The sequence below is a fragment of the Colossoma macropomum genome, unplaced genomic scaffold (assembly GCF_904425465.1).
Source record: "Colossoma macropomum unplaced genomic scaffold, Colossoma_macropomum, whole genome shotgun sequence".
In the NCBI taxonomy this organism is placed as follows: Eukaryota; Metazoa; Chordata; class Actinopteri; order Characiformes; family Serrasalmidae; genus Colossoma; species Colossoma macropomum.
In genome coordinates, this window is record NW_023494805.1 from 12,869,063 (window position 1) to 12,895,645 (window position 26,583).

General features: G+C 38.6%; 2 protein-coding genes across 4 annotated transcripts in view; one reads left to right on the forward strand and one right to left on the reverse strand.

The window, feature by feature from the left end:
• Positions 1 to 15,714, reverse strand: part of mllt3 (MLLT3 super elongation complex subunit) — a 66,157-nt gene extending 50,443 nt beyond the window's left edge. For 2 of the 3 annotated variants that reach the window (XM_036596103.1, XM_036596102.1), the window contains exons 1-2: positions 8,147 to 8,278; positions 7,458 to 7,638 (exon numbers count right to left, since the gene is read on the reverse strand). In XM_036596103.1, the coding sequence (XP_036451996.1) occupies positions 7,458 to 7,638; positions 8,147 to 8,158 (193 nt within the window). In that variant the 5' untranslated portion in view covers positions 8,159 to 8,278. Of the gene's footprint in view, positions 1 to 7,457; positions 7,639 to 8,146; positions 8,279 to 15,630 lie in introns of those variants that run through there. The other variant, XM_036596104.1, reaches the window with a different exon arrangement.
• focad (focadhesin) overlaps positions 13,377 to 26,583 on the forward strand; it is a 77,368-nt gene continuing 64,161 nt past the window's right edge. Inside the window, 4 exon segments of the mRNA XM_036596101.1 lie at positions 13,377 to 13,598; positions 18,731 to 18,812; positions 19,249 to 19,323; positions 21,339 to 21,493. Coding sequence (XP_036451994.1) covers positions 18,756 to 18,812; positions 19,249 to 19,323; positions 21,339 to 21,493 — 287 coding nt within the window. The 5' untranslated portion in view covers positions 13,377 to 13,598; positions 18,731 to 18,755.

Here is a 26,583-nt window from a genome sequence, read left to right on the forward strand (position 1 = left end):
GGGTCATGTAAATTTTATCGTTTACCGTTTCTCAGTGATTTTGAATGTGCCATGTTAGTCATTTTTACCAACTGTGTGCTCCCACATCAGTAAAAATTCCAGCGCCTTTTACCTTTCACAAAGCGAGCCACTGAAATAACCTCAGGTTATAATGCCATGTGAATCATGTTGGTAAAAACGCAATTATATTCTCTGAAAAAAGGGGTTTAAAAAAAAGGAGTTTCTTAAGTATGGAGGCACTCGAATAAGTGTTTACTTGTGTTCTCCGTGGCTAACATCGAGCTAATGTGTCATGTTACACTCCTACCTAACGTACAACTCAGAACAACATGTAAACATTACAGAAAAAAGTTTTACTATGTGGTGAAGTTGACTGTTTGCTGTGAACTCTCAAGCTAAATGGCAATGCTAATGACGCACTGCGAGGTAAATGGTTAGGGTAAACAAAATAATGGCTAAATGAACTGTTTTGACATTTTCTACTCTTCTCTGGAGTGAAGGCAGCACGTGAATCAAGTAGCCACTCCCACCTCTATCATTTATACTGAGATTTCTTTTCAAGTGCAAATAAATCATAAACATTACAGACATCCTATGGCATTACCCCACCTCTCCTGGGAAAACTAATCCCATCCGAATAAGGCTTTAGGCAACTTCCATTTGTCAGGTAGAGAAAGTCAGCTGCCTGCTATGGGATTAATAGAACAATGATTTCTCTACAAGAAACACATTTTCCTTATCTTCCTGCATTTTTCTACTGACTGCAATACTTCCACTCCCCAAGACCAAATATGATCATGCATCTTCAATGCTGGCATGATATTTTGTTTTGGATGAGTGGTTTATCTGGCTCATGACTCCCTCCATCTGTGGTAAGATTTCAGAGAGTCTGGGTTAAGCTGCAACAGATGAGGTGCATAATGGGTGGAGTGCATGTAATTTAGTGGGAAGAATAAAAATGTGCAGTTATTTTTTTTAATTGATTTGGTTTGCAATAGGTATAACAACGTCATATTGTCATGAAGCCTTAATAAATCCTCTGATAACCATCAGATACAACAATCTATGTAAGCAGGTTTTGTATATAATTATCACACACAAGAATCTCATTAAAGTCTAGGTCATATCCCTAGTAACATTAAGCAATGACACCATTTCAAAGACAAAATTCTTGCTTTCCCATAATCAAACTTCAAAACCTTTATTCCAGTAGTACCGAGTATCAGGAAAATCTGTCTTTCAACACTGAATTTCAATAAGCAAAATCCAGACTGCTGATTGGTTATCTAAATGTCTGTGCTTCTTGAATGTCCGTACATATACCCACTTCCAGCACTTCACACTCATTTAGTCACACCAAACTTCAGTTTGTAAATAAAAAGAAGGCAATCAATCAATAAAAAATAAATTCAGTAACAAATCACTGCATCTTGTTCCGATACCAGGTACTGAAACCTTGAGTTGATTTTTAACTACTTTGGAGGTTGTTGGGTGAGACTAATTTTGTTTACATGATTGAAGTATTTAAAATCTTTGTCCACTTCCACTGTCATATTATGACTGTATTGGTGAGATGTTTACATTATTATATTTACTGCCTTGGTCACCTGCATCATTCCCTGCAATCTTAGCTCTACTGCACTGGGTACTGATGACTCAGCTTCTTTTGTCTGCCCCTAAAATGTCTTCTGTTTTTTGATTACATCACCGTCCACCCATGAGTGGAGAAAAATATTAACCCATAATAAGTTTCACCTCCCCTTCCCACCACCCCAACCAATTATTTGGGGGGAATGCTCAGCTAGCTCAGAAACAATCCCTGATACCATGTTTCACCCAGAAATACATAACAGTACAGAAGAAAAACATGTTATAATTTCCCATTCCTACTGACTTTAAGCCTTAGAGGTGTAACAATACACTCAGCCCACTGCTCGAGTCAATTCTCGATACTTAGTTCGCTATTCAGTGTTCTAACATTTAGTACGTTTGGAACAAAATTCGTATGAAGAAAGATGATGACTAATCATGTTGATGCACAGCCTACTAATGTCAAGTGTCGGTGTGTTGGAATGAGCTGTTAGTTGGTGCTGAGCATTTGTAAACTTGGCGTTGTAACTGTATTAAACAGCATAATTAATAGAATGTCCATTCTGCATGATGCACAGTCACAGCATCATAATGAAATATTACAACGTTATTAAGCCCTAGAAGTGGATGACTTCTATAAATTCTATGGGCAGCCTTTTACTAAACTCAGCCAATTGAGCGTGCCTATACAAAACGCTGAAGGTGTCTCTGATGACAAAGACAACACGTTACGCACTCCTGTGCTCCCTAAATTATGGTTAGCCACTTGTGACCACCCAAAAGCCACACAGCTGTATTTCAGCGATTTTTTTGTTTTCTTAGGTTGGCGTACATGGGTGCAGGTGAAATGGACGGCTGTGTTCCAGTCCATTTCTTTTGAGCTGGTTACCCTGCACACACCCCCAAACCCCCCCATCCTACTCCCAACACTAAATATCAGGTTTCCAAGGCTACACAGCATGGCCGCTAATCATAGCATTTTTTTGCCTCCAACCCGGGCACATTTTCACCCCCGTTTAAATGTGTCTAGCTCGCAACAATCTCCTAAAAAAAAATCACAGAATATATCTGTATATGCAGTTACCCTCTATTAAAAAAATACATTTAAAAAAGACATTTAAAAGACACGTTTTGTCTTTCAGAATGTATAATGTGTATGTGACAAAAGACAACCAGCGCATTCCTTTGGCACAGTTCATACGCTGCTTTACAAGTGCAGGAATGCCACTTCAGACTAAATTTCAGCAAAAGGCAAGTATAATAAACAAAGGCTCCTCTTTTAAGTGAAACAGGGAAGCATTTCTTGTAATATAGAACAGCTGCTGGATGGGTAATATCAAGTAGTAGGGAAGCTTCCTAGGGGTGGGAGGAAAGTGACAGGGCAAGCGAGACTTTTAGACAAGTTGGAAAAAAACACACACACACACACACACACACACACACACACACACACACACACAGAAAGAAAGAGAGAAAAAGAAAGAGAGAGACAGAGAGAGACAGAGAGAGAGAGAGAGAGAGAGAGAGAGAGACAGAGAGACAGAGAGAACAGATACAGCTGTACTTTTCCAGGGCAGCTTGGTGAGACTGTTGGTATTAAACTGTCAAACACACACTCGTCTGTGCACAAGCTTTCCCTCTAAACTTCCCTCCCCGCTCCTCTTGACACTGGCTGGCCGTGATCAAAGCGTAGAGCCAGGGGGGCCGGAGTGAAGGGGAGGTGGGGGTAGGGGGTTGAAGGAGCCTCATAGGACCCCAAATAATAAGCCTGATTGTTTACATTACATGCGCTCCATAAATTCTGTCCCGTCTAAGAAAGCAGGTTATCTATATCCAGCGTCCACAGAGAGCTCTTCTGTAGATCATCAAGGAGTCACCACACAGAGCTGTGAAACCCATTATTTAAAGGACCCATACTGTGGAAAACTTAATTTGCCTCACTTTAATGAAACAGAAGAGTCTGATGTAGATTGTACACATCAGGAGTGGGCAATGTGACAATATTTTAATCGATATCATGATATGGCTTTCGAAGCATGTTGTGGATATAATCAGCCCTTGAACATTGACCAACTGCCTTTATAATTAGGAAAAAGAGCATAATTAGATCTGTTTAGTGGCATTTAGTGCAGCACAGTACTCGAAATGTTAAATAATAATCATTGCATTAAATGTTTTTGATGGCAGCTTTTGGCACACTCTGTCTAAATATTGTGATGTGCATGGTAAAAATTTTAAGTATCATGATTACACCTATGCTGCAAAAATAGTTTTTTTTTTCCCCACTGTTTCTGAAAGGTCAAAAAAAAAAAAACATACATGCATTTTGCTTACAGCAGTTTAGCTCCACCCATTCATCAGAACAGAGATGATTTACATACATCAGTCTTAAAGGCAAAACAAAAACAGCCTGTTTAGCTGTAAGAGATAAAGGAAAATGATCACATAAAATGAACTGACTGTTTTAGTACATAAAACTACACTCTTAGAAAAAGGTGGTCCTTCAAAGGGTTCTTTAGAAAAGAAAATGGAAGTGTTTTTCAGAATGTGCTGCAGATTTGTTCTATATAGAAGCTTTTTCAAAAGAGTTCTATATAGCACCCAAAAGGGTTCTTCTATTGTTATGATGTCAAGCTTGTAACAATAGAACCCTTTTGAGTACTATATAGAACCCTTTTCAGAAAAAGTTCTATATAGAACCATCTACAGCATATTTTCCATCAATCTGATCGCTTTTATGATGCAAAGAACCCTTTAATCATGCAAAGGGTTCTGCGTGTTCTAGTTCTATAGAGAACCATTTTCTTTACTAAAGAACCCTTGAAGAAGCATTTTAAAGAGTGTACTCTTCATTTGTGGACCTCAAAGGAAAAAATAAAATGCAAGAGAAAAAGTGGGATATGGCCCTTTAAATTGGTTTGGATTGGGAATAATGAAGAACTGCAGGTGCAGAAAACTCTTCTCAAACAGCTTTTTGAGTCAAAGACTGATTGGGCTGGTGAGTTGAGCAGACGCTAAACAACAGTCAAGAATGAGCCTGACTGTATCATCCAAAGTTCAAGCTGACTGTAACATCTTGTTTTCAGCGCTTCCAATCTGAACTGACCTTAAGTTAACTTTAACGGTGATGTACAGCACTTTTCATTTAATATAAACTCCCACTTCCCTCAATCCATTCTGCATCAGACTTTTGACTTTTTGTCAAACTAATTATAAACATTTCTTTTTAAAAAAATCCCCTTTTGCAACCATTTTGAAGAACCTCAGGAAGTACTTACACTTCTAATTTGTCATGGTGCAAAAAATACATTAGGGTGCATACCATATACTTTTAAAGAGGGGTGGGAGAATCTCTTAGGTGCTGTCAGAAGAAAGGATTTATGAGAGGTTAAGTATCCTCCTGCTGGTTTTGAACTTTTTCAGAAGGCCCTGCAACACATTTGTCAAGGGGGGGCTCAAGGGGAGGGATGTTAAAGCAAACCTACATTTGGTGCCCCTCTCGTCATCAAAGGCCTTCAGAGCATGTTTCAAGTAGTTTCCAAATTAGGACTGGGTGATTTACAGTCTGTCCTAATGCTCTGAGAAAATAAATATGGCAGGGGAGATTTTCACCACATTGTCACCACAAAGACACATGCACAACTGGCGCTGGAAAGCACATCCCCTTTGGAACTAATGTAAACACGCAAAAAAAATTCCATGTTTTTCTGTGAATGCGTGTAAATCAAATCCAGTAGGAAACAGAGTACATGCAAATAAATAAATAAATAAATAATAATAATAAAAAAAAAAACAAAAAACACGTTGTAAAAAAAATAATAATAAAATCACATACACTAAAAGTCAGTCTTGTTGAGCTGAAGCAAAACAAAGTTCAAATTGGGTGTTTAATTTTCCAAACTTTGTGGTCCGATTTCCCAGTATACTACTGCGGTGAATTAGGTTGAGTCATGGCACGGTTTACAGCAAGTCCTCTCCAGTTTGTTTTGATTCAGGCCACGATAAAGAATACTACAAGCTCCAGTCCATGAATGAACACCATCCTACTCCTTACTTATTTTGGTCTACCACTTGCTCTTCACGTATTTAAATAAATAAACAATAAAAAAAGGAATACCCATCTCTTGTTGTCATGCCAACTGCATAATATAATCACATTTTCATGCTCATGTATTTGTGATCCCTTCCAGACCGGTCTTGCTCTGCGTGCGGAAAGAGGCAGAGAGGGCAGAGTGCGGCATTTGAGGGCGCACAATCTCCACAATCTGGTCCCAATAAAGTGTCTGCAATGCGAGTCGTGTGTAATGAGGGTACGAGAGAGAGTCTCTCCGAGACACACACCCAGCCTGGCGCACTGCCCAGCACTTGTCACGTCAGAGCAAACCCCAACGCATGAGCGGCAAAGAAAGGGGAAACTACTTCAAACCAACAAAATATTTTAATTGATCCCTTCCGTCCTGCAAGCTCCACCATGTCCCCTGCAGTCTAGCACGCTAAACTCAACCTGGTGCATTCCCTCCTTCACACGCTCACTCATTTCTCATCTTCTCTTCCCGGCTTACTACACCAGACGCTACTGATAAAATTCGATTTCACAACATATATTTTCCAAATTCACCATCACTGTATCGTTCGCATTATACTTTGCTAAAAAAATAATTTGCTAAAAGAATGCCTTACTGTTGTGAAATGCACAGCAAACACCATATATTGCAGTTAACTGTGACATCCATCTATACCACCAACACGAAAACTCAATATTGGCATTTGGCACCAGTTCAGATATACTAACACAGAGTAATGAGCAATATAATGATAATTATCATTATCATGACATTAAGTCAATGTGTCTTTCTGAGCATATAATGAATATTGACAGTATTTAAAGAGCACTGATCAACTGCATGCTTCATTACAAACAGAGCTTAATTACTCCTGTTTAACTGGATTTAGTGCAGTACAGTACGTGATGAGGGACAAAATCATTGTATTCAGTGTCTAATCGTACTTTAATAAATGTGACAATCTTTTTTTTGTCTGTTCCAAAAGATCAAACCTCAGAAAAACGAAATATTGCCATACACACCGCGTATCGTCAGCATTTCAAAATATCACGATACTATATTTTTTGCCACACCGCCCACCTTTACACCCCTAAAATATTCCTCATCAAGCGTTCTATAGAAAACTGAACACTCAAAACACCATCGGAATGTGTAAATGTTTCTTTGCATGATTTTTCTCTATGATGGAAAACCTGCTGTATATGGTTTATTAAGAAACTTTTAAAAATGGTTCTATATAGCACCAAAATGTGTTGTTTAAAAAGGTCAAACAACTTTTTTTTAAATACTACACAAGACCGTTTTTGCTACGAGTGAAGTGTGGACAATACACAGCCAAGCACTACCAGCTTAACACACAAAAACATCACACACACACACACACACACACACACACACACACACACATTAACGCAATGCATGGTTCTCAGAAATTTAAACAGCTTCACGTTGTAAGTTACTCTGGTTTATGAATATAGATGAAACTTCCAACAAAATCTCAACAGCACACTTTCTTTATGAATAATAAAGCCTAACACACACACACACACGCCTCTTCCATCCACTCTGCAACAGCACGGTGGTCTTGCTGCACTGAGAAATTCGGACTGCAGAAATGCATGAACATGCTGCACACTGTAGGCATAAAACTGCACTGTGCAAAACTGCAAGAACCTCCTCAAGACACGAACCTTTCACATCGAGCTTCAACACAAGCACAGATCAAACATACAAAACCAACACACATTACTTCAATTCTCCTCCATTAGTTCTCATGACGAAAAAAGGGGCTTGATTCTTTACCTCTTTTTGGCCTCGGAAAACTTTCGTGCAGGTGGAACACCACTTTCTCTACGAAGTGCTGGATGTTGCTGTGCTCGGGTCCGCGGACAAACACCATCCAGTCGTGAGTGAAGCCCTCCGCCGTGGGCTTCCTGCGCACCTGGGCGCGGTGGCCGAGCTCCAGCTTCACCTGAACGGCGCCCTGGAGCAGCAACACGGCGGTTAGACCGTTCAACTAGTGCACTCTGTCTACTGCACTACCACAACCATAACTAACTACAGACAAGCCGCCTTTGATTCACTCACAGATTAGGAAATCAAAAAGGAGGATAAAGAGAAGCAGCAGTGGTTTGGGGGCTCATTTAAATCTGCCTCATCTCACTTTTCCACCTCGTCCCAAAGAATTAGAGGAGAATACCATGCAACGGAGCTCTCGAAACATTTGCTGCGAGCTTCTCATTCAAATGCGACTCGTTTAGTTTGCAGGCAGCCGCGTACGTGCAAACGCCTCAACTCTCTCCAGCGCACTTCACATTATACGGCGAGGAATTCTCACATGCGTTTTAGCGCACGAGCCCCCTTTCCTCTAATTTTAGAGACAGACAGAAAAAAGAGAGAGAGCGAGAAAGATAGAGAGAAGAAAAAGCAGCGCAGAGGCAGAGAGACGCAAACGTGAGCGGACACCTCGGCCGCAGTAAAGCAGTACTCACCGAACCGGCCATCCTCGAGGCCCGGGGGGATAATGCTATTTCATGGAGAATTTGGGTGGAATAAGGAGAGCGGAGAGCGCGGGCGGCCGATGGCGGACATGGTCTCTTAATTGAGCTCTGCCCGAGTTTCAAAGGCTGAGGAGCGCAGCGGCGCGCATGCGCAGGGGCGAAGAGCGCGCACGCGCACGCACGGTGCAGCGCAGAGCGCGAGCCAATGAGAAGCGCGGGCTGGACTTTAACCCAAAAGCCTCCAGGAGACGGAGACAGTCACAACTTTGGCTGCGTCTAAAACCGCAGAGCCTACTACCGCACTACATAGTATGGCAAAAATAGTTCACCACCAGTACAGGTCCGTTCACTAGTGTAGTGTGTGTAGGATGGTTTTGGACGCAGCTTTACACTTACCTCAGGAACATTTCTGTTGATTCTCTGTGTTCTGGGTATTTTCAGGTGATAGTACTTTCAGTGCTGCTTATAGCAAGTACTTTAACTTTACAAAATCTGTTGATAATTACATTATTAAGAGGTAAACAAAGTAATTCAGAGTGGTTTGGTGTGAAATACTGCTCTCTACATACCGACTCTGAATTGTTTACAGTGGTGGTGATAGGAACCAGACATCTGAAGTGTGTAATGGCTCTGAGAGCTACAGGCTAAATAGTACCCAAAAAACACATACAATCTCAGAGGACGCATGTAAGTTTACTGGTCATTTTGGAAGGTAAATACAATGGTTGTAGACACCATGACCCCTGGTTCCTATCACCACCACTGTAAAAAAAAACTGAGTCAGTGAATTTCTCTACAATGAACCATTTCAAATCAAACTACTCTGAATGAAAAATGCCCCTTTAATGCCAAAGGTTCCAGCAGAGGTGAAGAGTACTTACTTACATGTAGTACATTGCGTGTAGATAGAACGAGACAGGAATTTATTGTTCCCCAAGGGTAAATTTGTAAGTGTACCGCTTTACTTTCCTGCTATTTTATCCTCAGTTGGGCTACATTTGTGAGGAAATGGGGTCTACTTTTTGCTCAGTTACATTTTAGCCATTCACATTTAGCTCATGTTTATGTTTAAATTCATTCCGATCTGTTATTCCTGTACTTACTCCACAACACTGCTTGCTCACACCTCTCAGTTTAGAGCTAGCCTTTTATTTTAAACCTACAAGTCCAAAAAAAGAATAGCACCTAACAAACAGCCCATGCAAACTGATACACCAAGATGCATATGCAGAAGTTTAATTGGCATTTTTTTGGTTACTTTTACTTCTAGTTGAGAAAATATTTCATTGACTTAGTAATAACAGAATCACTCTAGGCTGCTCTAGGCACCTCTGTCTGACAGAAACTCTCTCATACCAGCCACCGTAATGATTAGGAACATCTGACAACTTAAACTCACAAAATAAACTGCCTGGAATGAACATTCGTCGACTTATATCCACACAGCACAGCTAAGTTATTTGAATCTCGACCGAGTGAACTTCAGCCAATGCAGTCAAACACTCTGGTATGAAGTGTGGTGTTTTATCTGCAAACATTCATTGTTTTATCATTCATCTTTCAGTTACACAGTACAGTTGTGCATTTGAATAGTTGCACCTCAGACCGCTTACTCATTACAGTTCTTTAGGCAGTCCATGCCATGTAGACCATGCGTGTCCACACTCTGTGTGCTTATACAGTGTTAAGGGAACCGATTTTAAGGGCATTTGAGAAATGAAATAGTGTTGTCTGACCTGAGGGGTGTGTGTGTGTGTGTGAAGGGGGGGGTTATCAACAGAAGGCCTTTGAATGACATGTTTTACACATTTCTGGCAACAAATATCTGACAGCAGGAACCAACTAAACTTCAATCAGCTTCTAAGGTTCACCTATTTTTAACTTTATTTTACCTACATAATGTAAGTAAATGATGTAAGTAGATTTGTAGTGAGATAATGAATAGTGAAAGGGCCCATAGCCTACATTCTTCTTGTATTCTTCCCCTGAATGAAACTTGTGTGGTTTTATGTACCACAAACAGTCATAATTCATTATGAAATGAACATTTTCCAACCTCTTTTTATCCCTTTAAAATAAACAGCCCATGTTTGCTACTGTACCTTTAAGATGAATATATGTAGATGACTTCTTTTCTGATGGAAATGTCAGTTGACCTTTATGATATATTCATATTTTATGATAAACGGACCAATAGAATTGATCCAAAATTACCTTGAAAAAACTATTAACTTCTATTCAAAAAAATGAAAAAAGGTTTTTTCGTTCCCCTGTATGGTTATCAGTTTGTGGTGATCCAATGTTTTATCCCAACTGTGACAATATGTAAATGACCTATGTTCTCATCGGTTGCCATGTATACACTGTGCCTCATTTAACTAGCAGTCTGTGCTGAAACACTCCTTAAAAATACAGTGTGAATGGGCGGAGTGGGGAATAGGAAGCTATAGGTGGGTATGACATCACAAAACAATGAACTCAAAGTGGGCTCTTTTGAGGCTTAGTTATCCTATACGGACGGCATGTACTGAGGGAGTGAACACCGCGTTCTTTAACAATGTTTACATGTTAAACTTAAACTATTAAAAAAAAGTGAATAAAATGCAGTGTTGCGTGATATGGACTCTTTAAGCTTCACATCAGTGTGTGAGCTTTGAAAATACCTTTCTCTGTTGAATGGTGACCGCTGTCACTGGAGATACTTCCTGTGCAGATACTGTGATAAGCCATGTGGCTAAGCATGTGACTCTAGTGACTACCAGCTAACCAGTAATATGCAGCTTACAACTCTATGCAGAACTGAATAGACAAAGTTTATTTTACCAGCAAGTACATTTCATAGAGCACTCCTAGTCCACACTAATCAGCTGATAGTTTAAGTTCAGAGCACAGTTAAAGGAGCGTGAAGTGATTGCAATTTGCATCTGAGCACCTAGCCGGACATGATCTGTGCCAAATTTTGAGACTGGGCTACTGTTCAAGCAGCTGTCGCTGAAACCCTGCTGAGACCAGACAGTGATCAAGCATGACAGACTAATAACGCTGAAACAGTTATTTCCATGCAGTTGAAGGCGAATTTCAGATTTTTCAAAATGTCTGTATAGTTAAATGGTTAAGATGTAAACAACATCATTCAGAGTGGTTTGATGTGAAAGGCTCCATTATAGAGAAAGTCGAAACTGTTCACAGTGGTGGTGATAGGAAAAAGACGTATGAAGAGTTTGATGTCTCTAAATCTCCCTCACAGATAGCATTAAAGCATTAAATGGTTATGAATACGCTGCCTGATGCCTGAGACTTTGTTAAGTTTAAACAGTTTTGAGGGTTTGGACTAATATATATTGTCACTGTTCATGAAAAACAAGTATCTCCAAAATGGCAACTTTTCAGGAGAAGGCAAAAACATTCTTTGCTTTCAATGTAAGTTAATGTACACAGATTTTATTCCAAGCAATTTAAATTTTCACGCAATGTAAAGCTGTGTTCAAATGATGCAGAAAAATGAAAGTCAAAAAATGGAGACAGTAACAATATATTTTTTTAATGCATCCAAGGCATATGCAGGATGTTGTGAGACAAAATAGTCCCCAAGGAAAATGCATTTTTTCAGATTTACCATTATCAAAATTACATGTAAGTCAGGTGTATGCTCACTGGCCATTTTGGATAGTAAATAAAATGGCTATATTTGCATTGTAGACATGAACCCCTAGTTCCTACGAACACCACTGTAAAGAAAAATTTGTACAGAGTAAAGATTCGGTATGTTCCGGCAGAGTGCAACATTTCCCATCAAACCACCCTGAATGAATTTGTTTACATCTCAATGACTGAATTACATAGAAATTTTGAAAGACTGGTGGAATTCTTCTTTAAGGGGAGTGACCAATCATTTACAAATGTTGTGGCATTGTGCAATTTTGCAAGCCTTTCAGCAGTTAAATATTGTTACTATTTGTAAGTAATAAGTTACTGTTACATTAAAAACAGCAATTTATTAATGCTCACATTGTACGTTACCAGATAAAATCAGAAAAAACATATTAGGATGTTATTCTTCTTTGATTTAAAATTAGCGCCACATATTTGTTCCTTTACACTCTGCTCACCACCCTCGACATCACACTACAGCAAATCGATGGCAATAAATATAGTATTAATGTGGGAATTCCACCGATGTTTGCATAATTTCATTGTTGCAATGTAAGCAACGTCATTCACAGTGGTTTGATCTAAAATGGCTCATTGTAGAGAAAGTTAGTGTCAGGTTTATTATATGGTGCTTATTACATGATACACATGTCTACAACACAAATCTAATCATTTTTTTTTTGTCCAAAACAACCAGTAAACTTACACGTTTACATGCCCATGAGTTTTTATATGTCATGTTCATAATGGTAAAATAGCCATAAACCTAAAAAAGTAAATTTTATTTGAGGACTATTTACCTTAGATCACCCTTCATGTATCCCTCCACCATGAACAGATTAAAATAAATGGATTAATAAGTCATTTTAGGTCAAAACTTTATCACAAAACTATTGTAAAACAATGTTTCAGACATCAGACAGCGTTTTCATAACCAATTTGTGTAATAATTTTCTGTGAGGGGGCTTTTAGAGGGGGGCGGCACGGTAGCGCTGTTGCCTCAAAGCAAGAATGGCCTGGGTTCGATTCCCGGCCGGGCGACCGGGGTAATTTCTGTGTGGAGTTTGCATGTTCTCCCCGTGTCTGCGTGGGTTTCCTCCGGGTACTCCGGTTTCCTCCCACAGTCCAAAGACATGCCGTCAGGCCAACTGGACATGCTGAATTGCCCCTAGGTGTGTGTGAATGTGTATGTCTGTCTGTCTGCCCTGCGATGGACTGGCGACCTGTCCAGGGTGTATCCTGCCTTCCGCCCAATGACAGCTGGGATAGGCTCCAGCACCCCACCGCGACCCAGAAGGATAAGCGGTTTTGATAATGGATGGATGGAGCTTTTAGAGGTGGACGTCTGGTTCCTGTCACCACCACTGTGAACGGTTCTGCCTCTGTAAGTTTCGCTAGAATGGAGCATTTCACACCAAACCACTCTGAACTCTATTTTAACCAATTAATTATGTAGAAATTTAGAAGACTTGGCGGAGTTCCCCTTCCCTTTAACATACTTTCGTAACCCAGGGTGGTTGAATTGGACAGGAACGCGCACTATTTGAGAAAATACATTCGATGCTATGATTAAAGGGGAAAGTATAGAAAGTCTACTAATTCAGCGTTAGATGAGGTTCGGATGTTGGATCTTTGTCTCGTGAGACGTGTCCTGAGTTTGTCCGCGGAATGTTTCAAGCGGAATATTTCAAATCGCTTTTTCTCTGTGCGGATGGTCCTCCTCGCGCCCCGTACGAACATGTGTCGAAGAGTCGCGGCTGTGAGTTGGAAGAGCGGAAAGTTTGGAGAGCTGGTAAGAGACTTCAACTAACCAGACTCCACACGGGGCTCGCACTGTTTACATACAGACACCTTTTCCACAGACGCGTTCAGCGCAGAATTCAGGAGAAACAGCCAAATAGTTAACAACAGAGCCGAGTCTTCAGCTTGGCGTTCAGCTACAAAGCTAGTAAACTGTTAGCCCTGAGTGAACTGTGTCCACAGCCAGTTCAGCTCTGTGTAAGAACACAGAAAGTGCATAAGGGGGCATTAAACTCGTTTTTTCGCTCGTGCTTAATTCCAGTGAGTGCCTGTTGTAAGACACAAACCTGCAGCTGGTGGACGTGGACGTGGACGCTGCTCACCGGCTAACGTTACAGGCTCGCACACGGCCACGAAGCTGAAGTTGGCTTCTTGTTCGAATTTTACCGTTCCACCTTAAATGGTGCAGCAGTTAAGGTGGAACGGGAAAATTCGAACAAGAAGCCGGCGAATAGGAAGCCAGCTTCAGCCTCGTCACGCAGTTGCTCTCTGAAGCCCCCTTCACGCCCTGCCACCTGTCATTTCGCTCGTCCCGACCCCCTGTGTTATTTTGTGAAGTGATGGGCGCTGTGACTGGACTTGCCTGCCAGCCCGGTGGTTGTTTGCAGCACAGAATAGTCGTAGACAATGTAGTATTATTTGTAGGCACAGAGGCAATGCAGAGCAAGCAGTCCAGAGCAAGCCACATTGTTTGCAGCTAAAGTAAGTAAGTGCAGCCTGGAAATCCCTGGAATATTTCCACCTCTGCGCTTTGCTGACAGCTGCTCTGTTTGCAAGCCTCTCTTCGCTGAGCCATTTGTATGGTGACTGATTTTACTTTCATTTATGCTTGGTTTGATTTTTTGTTGCTCACTCATTATTGGAACAGATGTTCATCCAATGCTAGCTATATGCTATTCAGTGCTAGTGCAGCTTGCTCAAACACTTAAAGGGCCCATTTTTTGTAAATGAAGCTTGATGTAAACATTAAGGTTTTGAAATTTATACTTTAGTCTATACAGTCTTTATATGGAAATTATGCTGCAAAAAGCAGCCCAGTTTGAATACTCTGTTTTTCTGTGATGTCACAAAGACCAATGTTTATATACATGCATATTGAGCCTATAGCAGTTTAGCCCCGCCCATTCAGACTGAAGTTATATGAGGTATTTCAGCTTGTTTTTGTTGTTTTTGACTGGAGCATTTACATATCGCCACTGTCAGGATAAAACCTTGTGTCTACCAAAATTGTAACTTTACAGGAGAAGGAAAAAGCCTTCCTAATTTTCAATGAAAGGTGGGAAAAGATTTTTTTTCAAGTAATTTCAGTTAAAAAATCTAATGAATAAAAGGAATTCAGCAAGTGGTCATGTAAAAATGAATATTGGCATTTGGGCTGGGCAATGCATGTTTTGTTAAAAAAAGTGCGTAATTAGTCCTATGTATTTTGATGCAGTACAACATAGTATTTGAAAAGTTGAATAAAAATCATTTGTACTTAAATATTTTTGATTGTATTTTCTCAATGTGGTGCTACTGGTTCTTTTTTTGTCCATTTCAACTTAAACCTCAGAAAAACTAAATACTGTGATGCTTATCATGTACCATGAAGTACCGTCATACTGTATTTTTGCCAAATCCACCCCTATACAAACCCACACAACCATTATAAATGGGCCTCTTTAATGGGGAAAAAACAAAATGCAAGAGAAATGTAGTATGTGGGCCCTTTAAGCACTTACTGTGAAATCTGAGAATTTCCTCTTTGAGTATTTCTTAACGTACCATAATGACCACATTCTGTCTCCTGAGCATCTATGCAAGTGTGACACAGTTGAATTAAACAGCTGCAGATACAACATGTCTAGTCCCAAAAGCGTCACAGCAGCCTATTAAAATGATCTTAATAGTTCAAGAGAGTGTTCAGGTTGATGCTAACTTTTGTTTGGGTTTTTGTATTGCATTCCTTTTGCAAAATCAACTCCAGACATTTCATCATGCTTGCAAAGTCTTCCACATTCATAAGAGTTTGTGTTAAGGCCTACCTGCTTTCCTGTGTAGAAACCCGCTTGTTTTTTCCTCTGCTGTCTGAAAAGATGTCACTCATTAGAGAGAGAGCAGTTTGTGGAGCACAGAACCACGCTGCCTCTGTCACTTATCGGTGCTGAGAGGGTGGGGCAGAGTAAGTCAGACTTCTGTCCTCACTATCATGTTCCCCATGTTTGAATATGTGCCTTCATGTCCTGTAGCCAGACGGCATTGTCAATCAGACAACAGCTGGTAGCCCCATGACTCGGCATTGTCATTCACTATCAGAAAACCTGAGACTCCAGCAGTCAGCAACTGGCCGCTGTTGCTTTGGCCAAAGGAGTCTTGTGAATAATGCATTCTGCTGATGAAAAGATGTGTGCTTTCCACCTGTCAGTCACTGTGCTTAAAAGGCTTGGGGGGGTTCACTCTGTAGTATGTGTTTACTTAAGCTGAACAGGAACTGTGTTGTAATGCAGTGAAATTCCTAGACCTTTTGACCATTTTGTTTTGAATGTTCTTTTGTTGTGTGAAAGCTAGTTGTGAATAGAGATTGATTTTATAGCTTTCTGATTGAGATGTCCCACACTGTACTGGTACATTTGCCCACAGATCTAATTATATTAATTGAGGTCACTGTGAACAAGAAATCATATATTGTGTTTTTCTTTTGTACTGTAACATATTTCTGACCCTCCAGTATCAGGGAGGGTCTCTGAGCTAACTGTACGTTTTCTGTCAATGATAGGTGGGTGTGGTGGGAGGGGAAGGTGAAGCATGATTTTATTGATTAATATTTTCTTGGCATGGTGATGTAACCAAAAATTCATTACATTTTAGGGCTGTACTATAGAGTTTATACTATAAAGTTTTTTTTTTGCTACATAATTTATCTAACCTGTGCTTTAAGTAAAGAAGACCGACAATTCCAAAAGCACCATTTTATCATGCACCATTGGCTAATGTGCAAAATACAAAATGTAAAATAATGATATATTTACACCTACTTGCATCACAATTGCAAGCACAGTTTTGTGCACTGTCAAGCTCTTAGAAAAAACAGTCAGCATTCCTTGAACAGCTTTTTCGGCATATTCCTGAAAAATAAAATAAATAAATAAAAAAGTGTGTATATTTTTTACCATACAATATATATTGATTCCTTTAAAAGTTCCTTATGATGATGCAGGTTTATTGTGACAGTAGCCATTAGTGCTTTACACATTTTACACACAACACTTGGAGTGAGAATAATTATCACTTTTAAGCCAGGCTAGTACTTAAGTAATGCTTCCCTTTTCTTTGGCTTTATAGTAAAGTGGTTAAGTCACTGACTACAGGCAGGAGACCAGGGTTTTAGTCTGGCTCAGCTCACCACCGCTGTAACATAAACCCTGCCCTGTTAATGCTACATACCTGCCTAATAATATCTAATAATATCCCTCTTGGGCTGTTCGTGTGTTACGTAATTTGTAAATTTGTTCCATCATCGCATCCCTTAATGATGTATTCAGCACAGAAACTCTGATCACAATGATTGATTCTTGAGTAATATTGCTACCCTACTAGATTTTAACTGGAGGTTACAGTGAGAAAAGAATTTTTATCTCAACTTCACCAAGTTTGTTTTTAAGTTGACCATGAGGTGATAATGCCTTGAGATTAAGATGTGTCCATTGTCCTGCCCTGCCTAAGAGAGAATGATGTAAAGTCATTTAGTATCTAGATTAAATCTTGTTTTCGTGTGTTGCTAGTAAGAGATGTAGTCAGTTTAAGACAAGAATATATATGGAATTCAGTGCTGGTTTAATCCCTGTTGGAAACACTAGATTGTTTCAGCCGATATATAGCCTATATTGTAAATGGTCTTCTGTTTAACTGTGCTTCTAATTATTGGTGAACTGACCAGAGCTATTTGAGTTATAACTGAACTCTGTAGTGCAGAGTGTTTGGATTAAAAGACAGTATAGGTGTGTGCTAGGGCTGCACATTGTATTGTTTGTTAATCTTTATGGTGATATCAGCCTTTACATTACTGAAATTACAGAGGTCTGCAATATGAAAATAAGCCAATCATTGAAGGTTTTATAGAGTTCTGTGAGCATTCTGTTCAATCACAGATGTTTTTGGGGGTTTATAATTAAAATTATTAGGGTCAAAAATAATGCAGGCCAGTCTTTCACTACATCACATTGAGGGTTCACCAATGTATCTGAATATATTACGAGGCGTATCCACAACAATGTAGCAATGTATTGTAACTCAGTTAGATGGTTGGATATGATGTAGTTTTAACCATATTTTGCAGCCCTAATGCTAGTGTTGTGGTACTTAAGTCCAGTCTCAAACAAGTTAATGGTCTCAGTCTTTTCTCTGTCTCAGGGTAAGGCAGACTTGGTCATTGTTTTTGAGACCAGCTGAGTGCAGTGCCTTTGTCTGAGGAAACTAAACTTACTTTCTACAGTTATTGAATTTCAACAAAACCTACAAACAGAATAAAACCATCCTTTCTCTACATGTTTAAGTAAAACCTATTTGCTGCTGGTTGAGGATGTAATTAATCTTTTCATGATGGCTTAACTGAGCGTTATTTGCCTTTAGATGTTTATTGGTTCTAAAATTTAAACATCCACTGAGGGCAGATCAGAATGTTTTTATTACAGTGTTTTCATTTAATGATAAAAATGGATGCATGTTGTTTGGTTTATATTCAGTTGACTTTAGGCGATGATTCTAAATAAGTTTTAGAGAAGAAGGACAGAGAATTCCATTTACTTTCAAAAATTACTATGCAAATTTGGACTAAGGTAATAGAATATAATATAATAACAATTAATAATTTTTGTAGGCTATCTTAATCCTAGTAGAATATATTTACCTTAATCTAAATCTTAATCTGGTCTCGGTCTTGTCTCAGTCTCGACCACTGGTCTTGATCTTGACCTGGACTCAACCACTACAAAATCTACTCTGTGTCCAGATCTCTGTCTTTGACTACAACACTGCCTAATAAGTATGAAGACAACACTGAATAAAGCAATATGAACTCACAATTACTTTAAAGCTTTTAAATTCGGTTGAGTAATTTCTCATACTTGTGTGTCTTTTCCCCAACAGTGTGGATCAACTACAATGATCTGAGATGAATGAAACACTGAAGAAAAGATTTGAGTTCCCCAACTCTCTTATCCAAGCCCAGGTAAGCATCAGGCGGAGAGCTTTATCACCACTTAATACAAAATTTTTAAGGTTTCTGATAGCTTCATTTATTCATTAACAGAACTGTGTTTAATCTGGTAAATGTACCTTGTCATGAACCACTGTGAGAGTTTTTGATTCCATTGTTCACCAACAGTGATACTGAAACAGCAATTAGAATATCAAAGCATGAACCTGATTACTGGTCCTTGTGTCTGTGATTTTTAACTACATAACATAGCTCTGACCTCTTCCTCTGAGCTAATAGCAGACTTTGTTCTTCCAGAGTCACTCTGTACCTTTTCATCTTTTAATCTTCTTCTTTCATGACAAAGAGACGGCTTGAAGAAGATGATAAGTGCTGTTAGACATGCTGTCTGGGGCTTGATTACAGAAGTTTAGATGTTATTCAGTCTCTCTGTGCTCTGTCCCTGTAGGCTGTGAGGAGTCTGGTTACTGCAGTGCTGAAGGAGAAGGGCCACAATGAGAAGATATCAGAATCCACAACTCAGGTTTGTTGTACACTAACAATGATAGCAGAATATAGAAGCCATTGTCAATGAGACAACAGCCGGTACTCTTATTTTCCTGTAATATACTCCAGTATTTACTTACCTTTCCCCCAAAACTGTGTTATTATTATGTAAAAAAGGGAGATAAATTGAGGTGAAATGTTTGTGCACACCTGGCATTTCAAATTTTGAATACACTACTGTACAAAAAATAGATATCAATCGCTGCTGTTTTATTTAATAATGACGTACACAATGGAGATGTAAAAAATCGAAAAACTAGATACTAAAAACACTAAAATAAATGTTTTGAGGGGAACAAGTAGTTAATAAATGATTAATAATATACTGTAATTATATATTTAAAGTCTTCTACTAAGAGATGTGACCATCAGTTTTCAAATATGAGGCATTCTGAATATTAATTACATTATAACACAGCTCTAAATGTTTTTCAGCTTTCTCTGTCATTCTAGAGTCTTTTACAGCTCTGTTCATCAGTCTTGACCTAACATCTTATTTTTTACAGCTTCCTACAGTTTAATAGTTTAATGAACCAAGATGTTGGTTTTATATTATTGACAACAGTGATTACAGACTTTGGAAATGGTGATTCCAAACTTAGTCCAGACGCATTACAGTCATTGTGTGCATTGTGTGAGCTTGTTTTCTTTGTCGGTTTACGACAACATATTAAAGCTTGACTAGGTTTATTCTGATGAAAAAAGTATTATATGTAAATATTTGTCAGAATGATGACGCAGCCCACAAATTTTATCCTTGATGTGATGTCAGCACTGAACCCTTTAAGCTGTTTAAACCACCTTTGGGCCAAAGGATTTTCAACATGTGCTTTTAGCAACAGTCTGGAAAACTACTGCAGTCAAATAATTATTTTATCATTACCAAGAAAGGCACCTTGGTGAACATGAAGCCGAGTGTTACTAAATGTACAATATAAAGCAGGGGTGTCAAACTCATTCTGGGTAATGGGCCACATCATACCCAGTCCAGTGTCAAGTGGACCAGACCAAAAAAATAAGTTTAGTAGACCAATAACTCCTCCTGAATAGGTTTATTTATTGTCATTTATCTGAAAGCTGCTGAATTAACAAACTGATTGAACAAGTGTCATCTACAAATCAGAGACACTGAGACTAGAAATTAGTCAGTACAGCATTAAACACTGAGGATAGGTCAATTTCAAAAATGTTCTTTAGGAAACCTCAAGGAATGGAAAAGATTGTACGCACACAATTGGATTAGTATTCAGCTTCAAAGAGAAAATTTACCGCAAATGTGAGCGAAGCACAGACCTGTTTAATCTGACCAATTCACTAAACTGGGAATGTTAGCGCTAAACTGAGGTTATGTAAAGATCTGTTAGCCATCTTTACATTTTTGCAAGGTTATTGATTACTATTATTATTAAATAACTGACATTAGATGTCTGTATTTGCTAACATCAATGAAATAGATTGGATAGCATGTGTCCAAACAACATTTCTCAGGAACACAATTTTACGTCTCTTAGTGTATTAATTGTAACTAGTTTACTGCCACCGTCATCCATGCCAAGTTTGTTCTGAGTAGTTTTTCATTCACTTGTAGTAGTGCTTAAAGACAGTTGCAAAGCAGCAATTGGTTGAGCGATGTGTCAGTCATTATTAGCAAAAGGTCAGTTTCAGTTTGCAAGGTTAATGGGTTCTTAATTTACCTGGTGGGCTGGATAAGAATTGGAATGGGGCCAGTCCTGGCTTGCAGGCTGTACGTTTGACACCTCTGATATAAAGTATTAGTAAACTATTTTCTGCCAGCAGAACCTTTGCAGGTTTGTTTTCTTATTTAATTGAATGTAAATTCAAATGTAAAGAAGCCAAGCTGTTCTCACACTTTTGATGGGCAATGTTATACATAAGCAATATAAATAATAAGTCGCACTCATAAATGCTGTTTTGCTATGGTCTTTGATCATGCTGTCTGAAGGTAATGTGCATCTGTGTTTTGGCCGGCAGGGCGCTGCTCTGGAGGCACTGTGGGAGCAGTGCAGCAGTGAGAGTGGGGTGGTGCGCTCAGCGTGCTGTGATGCGCTGGTGCTGCTGGTAGAGCAGGGTCACGCTGACCTGCAGTATGTGCTCAACAGCATCCTCAACCTGCTGCCCTCTGCAAGGTACAACACTCTGACCATCCACAATGCACATGTGTAAAATCAGTGTAAAATAGGCACTTACAGAAAATCAACTTTAAATTTAAATTTAACTTTTTGATTAACCTCTGAAACTGCAAGGCATTGTATGTGTGCTCATACTTCAATTCTTCACTCTCATAACTACATAATTTACATATTAATTTCATAGTAATTACCAAAAAATAAGTCTTAAAACCTGTCACCAAAGAATGATCCTGTTTTTTACAGGGATTAATGTAGTTCCAAAACATTATGCCATGCCCTGTACAACTACATTAGCATTTTTCAACCTAATCTGTCTCTGCTGCATCTACACCATGCAGTCTATTACCACAGACAATCATTTCCCTGTGCTTAGAAAACAACAGAAGGCTCATTGTCTCGAAGCAGTTATAATAGAAGCAGATGGGCAGGTACTAAAGCATATGAAAATACCTGAAGGCCAGAATACAATTCAGTAATTATTATTAAAGTGTTTATATCATGAAAGCAAAATGTTCCTCACTGTCGTGAAATAAAATGATTGTAGTGTGTAACACTGTTACAGTTTCAATGCATACCATTCACTCCTCAGTCTATACAGTCCAAACATGCAAAAACAGCCTATTTTGAATACACCATTTTGTGATGACGTGAAAACCAACACATTTGTATTTACCTTTCTTGAATGAGGCACAGTACAGACAATAAAAACAGAAGTCATTTACATAAATTCTTAAAGGCACAGTAACGAAACAGCCTGTTTAAGTCTAATTGATAAAGAGAGCTTAAAAATGGTCATGTACGTGTGAACTGTGACTGGTTCATATGACCACATAAATATTATAAGTGGACCCCAAAACAAAAAATTGGAAAAATGTAGTGTATGTGCCCTGTAAAGGATGAAAAACCCACAAACAATGGGCTGAATTATTTATATGTATTGAACTTTAGTGTGAATATTAGCAATTGTGAGTGAAATATACTGTATCTTTAAATTGTTCAGGCTGAATGCACAGCACATTGTTGGTTTACAGTAGTGCAGTCATCATTCGGTAAAAACTAAAAATTGCAACATATTACAGGCCTGCGGGCCATCTAAATGCATTATGAAAGAGAAGCTTCAAGTTGGTTAAAATCTGCCTGTGCTAAACGTAACTGGAACTAAGTATAGAGAAATGTGTCTAAATGACTGTCTGTGGAATGTCACCATATGCTACACATGGAGCATCAGGAGGCTAAAAAGTGCTCAAACATTTCCTTTACATTAATGTTTTTAGATATCAGTCCTGCAGGTGTAGGGCAAGTGGCTTGCTCTGATGTACAGTAATATTAATTGGTGAGTAATGTCATGTGGTTCCCACTCTGTGGAGCACTGATGGCATCTTATCACCATGCTCAAGCTCCTGCCCCTCCCGGCTGGGTATTGCTGTCCTGTCATTCTTGTAGGACATAATATCAGCGACGAAAGTCAATGAGAATATTCCGAAATGTCTTCTCAGATCGATATGCCAAACACCACTGAATTACAGCATGTTAACCCTTACAAGTCACACTCGTCACTGGCAATAATAAAAGCATGCAGTTCAATAGCAATTTTTAAGATCTATAGTACAGATGTAGTACAGAATATTCTGTAGTGCAGATTGCAGACTTTTTCTACCAGTAGCCTTAAACCACTAGATTCAGACTCACTCAGCGCTCTGATTCTTCACTGGAGATCTTTACAGAACTTATCACTGCACACTCTATGAAAAAGTTGGTTGGTCCTCTCTAGCCGTGCAGCTGTTTAATTTGATGTTAGTTCCTCTACTGGTCTATTTTACTTTTTTATCTTATTTAAAAAAATGTATTTTTTTAATTTGTGTTTTTTTTTATTGCTTATTATCATAGTTTGTTCTTTTACTGAGAATTTGTTGTCAGTACTTATTTTCTTGCTATTTTATGCCTTATTTATCTGAGCTTTCATTTTTATTTCTTTATAAATCTTCTTATTCATTTAGTCTTGCTGATTTTGATTTGTTAATAAATTTTATTTTTTACTTTTTTCTTTAATCTGTGTTTAACTTGCTTGGCTACATTGTAAGCGACATGGTTGTACTATAACTGTGAACAAAGAAATTTCTCAACACCAAATCAGCAGTCCATAAGAAACAAATAACAGTTGAATAATGCAATAAAAGAATTTGTACAATAGGTACATAAACAGGAACATTTAAAAAGTACTGTCAGTGTGTCCTTTTTTCATTTAATTTTATTACTATTTTTATGCGATCTGTTTTTATTCTGTTGTTCATGTGTTATATGTTTGTAATAGAGTGGAGGTATTTTATCATGATTAGTATGTGATAAAGTTATTCTTGTGTGTATAGTCTTGTTTTTTGGAAAGAAACCTAATAATTTGTTTTACATTTTTGCCATGTTTTTGTCATTTCCTGGCATCAATACAAACAGAAAAAAGTTGGATGCGAGTTAGGCCTTAAACTGTCAATCCAGAATGTGAAGCAAGCATAAATGTAATAACATGTGTAACTCACTATGCAATTAGATATGTAATGCTGTAATTACACCTGAATACAAAGTGAAAGCGAAACCTCTCCTTCAAGGGTTAAGCCAAAGGCAGCCAGCATGCAGATCTAAGAACAGTGTTCTCCATGCCTTGCCTGAAATAGAGAAATTAAATTCATTTACTCAGAAACCAGAAAGCTGAGCAGACGATTTGTTTTTGTTTTAACTGAACTTACTGGCAAAATCATTTAAACTTTGGTCATTTTACCGAAGTGTGAAGAAAACAAATCAAACCCTTTGTTTAATTACTTTGTTCGATTTTGCGCATGTGGCAGTTCTGCTTGCTGATGTGATTATATGCCTGCACGACTGCGTCTTTGCTTGAAGTTGGCCACTTGGGTGACAGAGGCAGTAGACTGTGGGAGCTCATCTGCATATTCAGATATCAGAGCAGAGACGCAGCTTAAGTGCAGCCTCCGCCAGCTCTCATGTTTATTCAATGCATACTCGCGCATAAACAGCTCATGCTGTCACACTCGCCATAGTAATAGCGGATCGCTGCCCACGCGGCACATCCCCGTCCAACTGCCCCGACCATGCTGCTGCTGCATGAACAGAAAGCCTTGTGAAGAAGAAGAAAGTGGACGCTTTCACGCAGTAAAACCACTGGAATTTCATATGTCGAAGCTTAACTCTTAGAAGATGAGTTACTTAGTTTTTCTGTCAGTCAAATTAGTTAGGAAAGCATTAACTAATTAAATAATAAGTTGCATTTTTATATATTACCTTCAGTAATTCAAACTTGAACGTGAGCGTAAAATCACATGAACACAGGGAGAACATGAAAATAAGATAACAAGATAACAAGATAACATAAAAATATTTGCAGTTTTCATCCCTGACATCCTGCAAGAGCAACAGTGACTGGATGTTCCAGCTCCATTGCGATTACCACTGCATTATGTCATGTTTTCCCATTTAGCTATTGCTTTACTTTCATTAGTTTGCAGCTTGTAATTTATACATAGTTCTTTTATGAGCGCCGTCCAGTGTATTCTGCCGAAAGCTCCACAGTGCTAAAGTTACTGACATTACTGCCATTGCTGGCATTAATGTTGTGTTTTGCTTGTGAATAATACTTTGGACTCAATGTACTTCAGTGATAAACAAATTCATAGCATGACAGTAGATGGAATTAACTTTTATCAAGACAGCCAGAAATGGAACCTGCTGTTTAAAAGCTGTATTTCAACAAAATGACTACAGTGGCAGAGTCATAGCAACAACATGCAGGCAGCTGGGCATCAGGCTGAATCTATGAATGATTTGAAGGGTTAAACTAGGACAAAATGTCTCCTTAAAAAAAAAAAAGTGGCGTTAATAATTGATCATGCTAATGCACTTTAAAAGTGTTAACTTTTACACCATGCATGTAAATAATTGCGTAAATACCTGCTTGCTTATGTTATCAATTACATTTAATTTTAGGGATGCAGATTTGGGCAAAGTCTTTTGACCCGGTAACCAACCATCATTACTCCATGATTAGTCGTTAACCTGCAAGCCCAAAATCAACGACGCAACCCATCAAAATATCAATTATAAAACGAGTTGGTCCAGTACTGAAGGCTGATTGGTTGACCAGCCGCCAAAACCATTGCAAAATACCTGATGTATGCACACTATTGAGTGCACACATCAACTGAATTTAGCATTGGAAAATTAATTATGACCCTTTTTTGATACATAAAAGCACAAAAAATAAAAGAACATCAAGGGAAGAAATAAAATACAAGAATCTAGATATGGGCCCTTTAATCATGAATGTTCCTATTTAGAATAGATCTGGCGTCAGGTTTGAGATTGCAATTGACTTTTTCTGCTTGTTTTGCTGTCACGAATTCATAAAAACAGCAAAAATGAAAAATGTAAAGTCTGTTTTGAGACAAGATTATACTCACAACAATAACTTTTCATCCAAAAAATCTCCTTTTCTACTTAAAGACACAAATGCGGTATTAATTGAAAGTTTAGATTCTTTACTTTTGGCAAAATTAAATAAGAAATAATGCACATAAAATTTACTCGTGTTATTGCTGGCAATAAGCCCGACTTCTAAAGGATAAAATGCAGAGCAGATGAGCCTCATTTTAAGGGTTATTGCGCCAATATTTCAGAAACATGTTTTTTTCTTTTCCTTTCTTTCTTTTCGGTGTTCGGTGCTTCAGAGCGACTGAATAAAAATGCTTTATTTATTGAACTTTGAATTTTGTCTCTGAAGTGTTCAAAATGCATTTTTATGCCTAAGCTCTGCCTTCTTTGGCTACATTTTGATAAATAAATTCAAGCCCCAGCAAACTGGCCCTAAAATGCGTTTCTTCACACTAGCAGACGGTGTGTAGGTAGCAGACGAGAGCATGTCGGTGAAAGCTTTACGTTTCTGACATTTTACAGTGTGCAAACCCCACACTCACCACTGTAACCGCCACTCACACGAAGAACTTCACACATGCATGAAAATAGCAAAAGATGAAGGCAGAAATGCAGATGAATTTGCTGTCAGCACAGAGTTATGGCTTCCCTCT